Source organism: Apaloderma vittatum, unplaced genomic scaffold (assembly GCF_000703405.1).
Source record: "Apaloderma vittatum isolate BGI_N311 unplaced genomic scaffold, ASM70340v1 scaffold13112, whole genome shotgun sequence".
Taxonomy (NCBI): Eukaryota; Metazoa; Chordata; class Aves; order Trogoniformes; family Trogonidae; genus Apaloderma; species Apaloderma vittatum.
Window position 1 is genome coordinate 4,260 of NW_009701948.1, and position 1,855 is coordinate 6,114.

Sequence of the window (1,855 nt, forward strand, 5' to 3'; positions counted from 1 at the left end):
AGGCTGAGAAGAGCATCTCAGCTCGCAGGAGGACAAAATCAAGCACAAGCTGCTGGTGGCCGTGGGCTTGCCCTGGGAGGAGCAGGAGGTCTAGAAGACCGGCAGCCGGAGGGTTAACATGTGTGCACAGCACAGAGGTGACAGCAGGAGGGACACCCTGCCAGGGTCTTGGCCCAGCCACCCGCCTGGGTTTGGTTTCTTTGCTTCTCTTCCCCCACTACGTAACTGTTTAATCAGAGCAGCAGCCGGCCAGCTAGCATCCTCCCCGCGTTCGCTAAATCACGGCGCCCCAACTGTGATTTTTGCAAATCCAGGGGAAATCTTTAATTGGCTGCTGCGCAGCCCCTGATGAAACAAAAGTGCTCCTGCCGCTTACAAAATAGCGCCAGCCTCGCCAAAAATATCTGCAGCCTGAAGGAGGGACTTGCCAGGAAAAGAATCTGCTCTTCAATATTTTGCTAATGGAATATTAGCGATAAACCCAGTGATTCTTCCTCCTGGCTCCCGCCTGCTCCCATGGCTGATGCCCGAAACCTTGGTGCTGGCTGATCTCTGAGCGATTTGAAGGAAGAGGCACAGGTTTTCATGCTGAAACCCTGAGGATCTCTGAGCAAGAACCGTGCTTCCCCTGGTTCTCCAAACCCCACGGGAGAAGTCTTTGGGGTTAACTGGGCTGGACTAGCTTCCAGTGGGGAGGAAGGCAAGCAAGGAGCATTTGCGGCATCGCTGGTGAAGAGCTGAGCAAATGTTTTTGCTGCTGAGAAAACACGAAGCTTCCCCTGCCCTCACGCTCTGATGCTGGACTCCGGGGCAAAAGCCACTTGTCTGCACCACACAGGTCATTTATCAAAGGCACTTTTGGGGTGAGAAGCCCATTTATTACCATTATCTCCATGCTCAGCGACCTCCTGGTTGGAGCCGTGGTCTCTTCTCCACCCCTAGAGCACCAACGTTGCTGCCAGCCACCCCTTCGCCCCTCCTATGACATGTCCCTAAGGAGGATGCCGAGGGCTTTGAGCTCACCTGGCCCAGTCCTTCAAGTCCTTCACAGAGAGCATCTCGCCCTTGCGCAGCTGCACGACGGCGCTGACCCGCTGGCCCCACACCATGTCCGGGGGCCCGATCACAGCCACGTCTGCAGAGAGAGCAGAGAACCCAGCTGGAGAAACCCAGAGGATTTCAGGGGTGAGCAGTGGCGTAGAAGAGAAGCTCACCACTGGAGAGAGTGAGACCAGCACCATGGGACATCAGTATGGGGGGAAAGAAAGGGACTTCTGCGCTGACACAATTTGCTTTTCACCAAGGAAAAAGCAGGAAGCCCCACGGTTTGATGATTCAGAGTGAATGAAGGGGTGAGGAATATGATGTATGGAGCCAGGGGCACCGCTTCCATCCCCTCGTACAGGGTCACACACGAGGGCAGGACAGATTTAATTACGGTCTCATTTCCAAAATCGGATGAGAGTGGCTGGTGACTTGCACTCAGCCACAGCCTTCACGGCTTCAGCCCTGGGGAAACAAGTGCCGGTGGGTTTTTCGATGCAGCCCACTCTTTGCTAACGGGAAGGCTGGGAAAGAGCCTCCCTCACGTGCCCGCCGTCCCTTGGTGGCACAGGGCAGAGCAGCGTACCTGTGATGTGCGGGTGCGCGAGCAGGTGTCGCTCCACTTCCAGCGCGCTGATTTTGAACCCTCCGTTTTTGATGATGTCCACCGAGGTGCGGCCCTTGATCCAGTAGACGCCGTCTTTGTAGGCTGCTGTGTCTCCTGAAAAAGCAAAGCAGGGGTCAGTCACAGACCTCGGTTGTCCTGACCCCGGGGAGGGGGGACGCATGGCTCCTCCTGCACCTCTGCCGT

General features: G+C 56.2%; 1 protein-coding gene across 1 annotated transcript in view; it reads right to left on the reverse strand.

Moving 5' to 3' along the window:
* Positions 1 to 1,765, reverse strand: part of LOC104281373 (acyl-CoA synthetase family member 3, mitochondrial-like) — a gene marked incomplete at its 5' end in the record, with an annotated part of 3,684 nt that extends 1,919 nt beyond the window's left edge. The window contains 2 exons of the mRNA XM_009879346.1: positions 1,024 to 1,135; positions 1,631 to 1,765. Coding sequence (XP_009877648.1) covers positions 1,024 to 1,135; positions 1,631 to 1,765 — 247 coding nt within the window. The remainder of the gene's footprint in view (positions 1 to 1,023; positions 1,136 to 1,630) is intronic.
* Between the last annotated feature and the right edge of the window lie 90 nt (positions 1,766 to 1,855).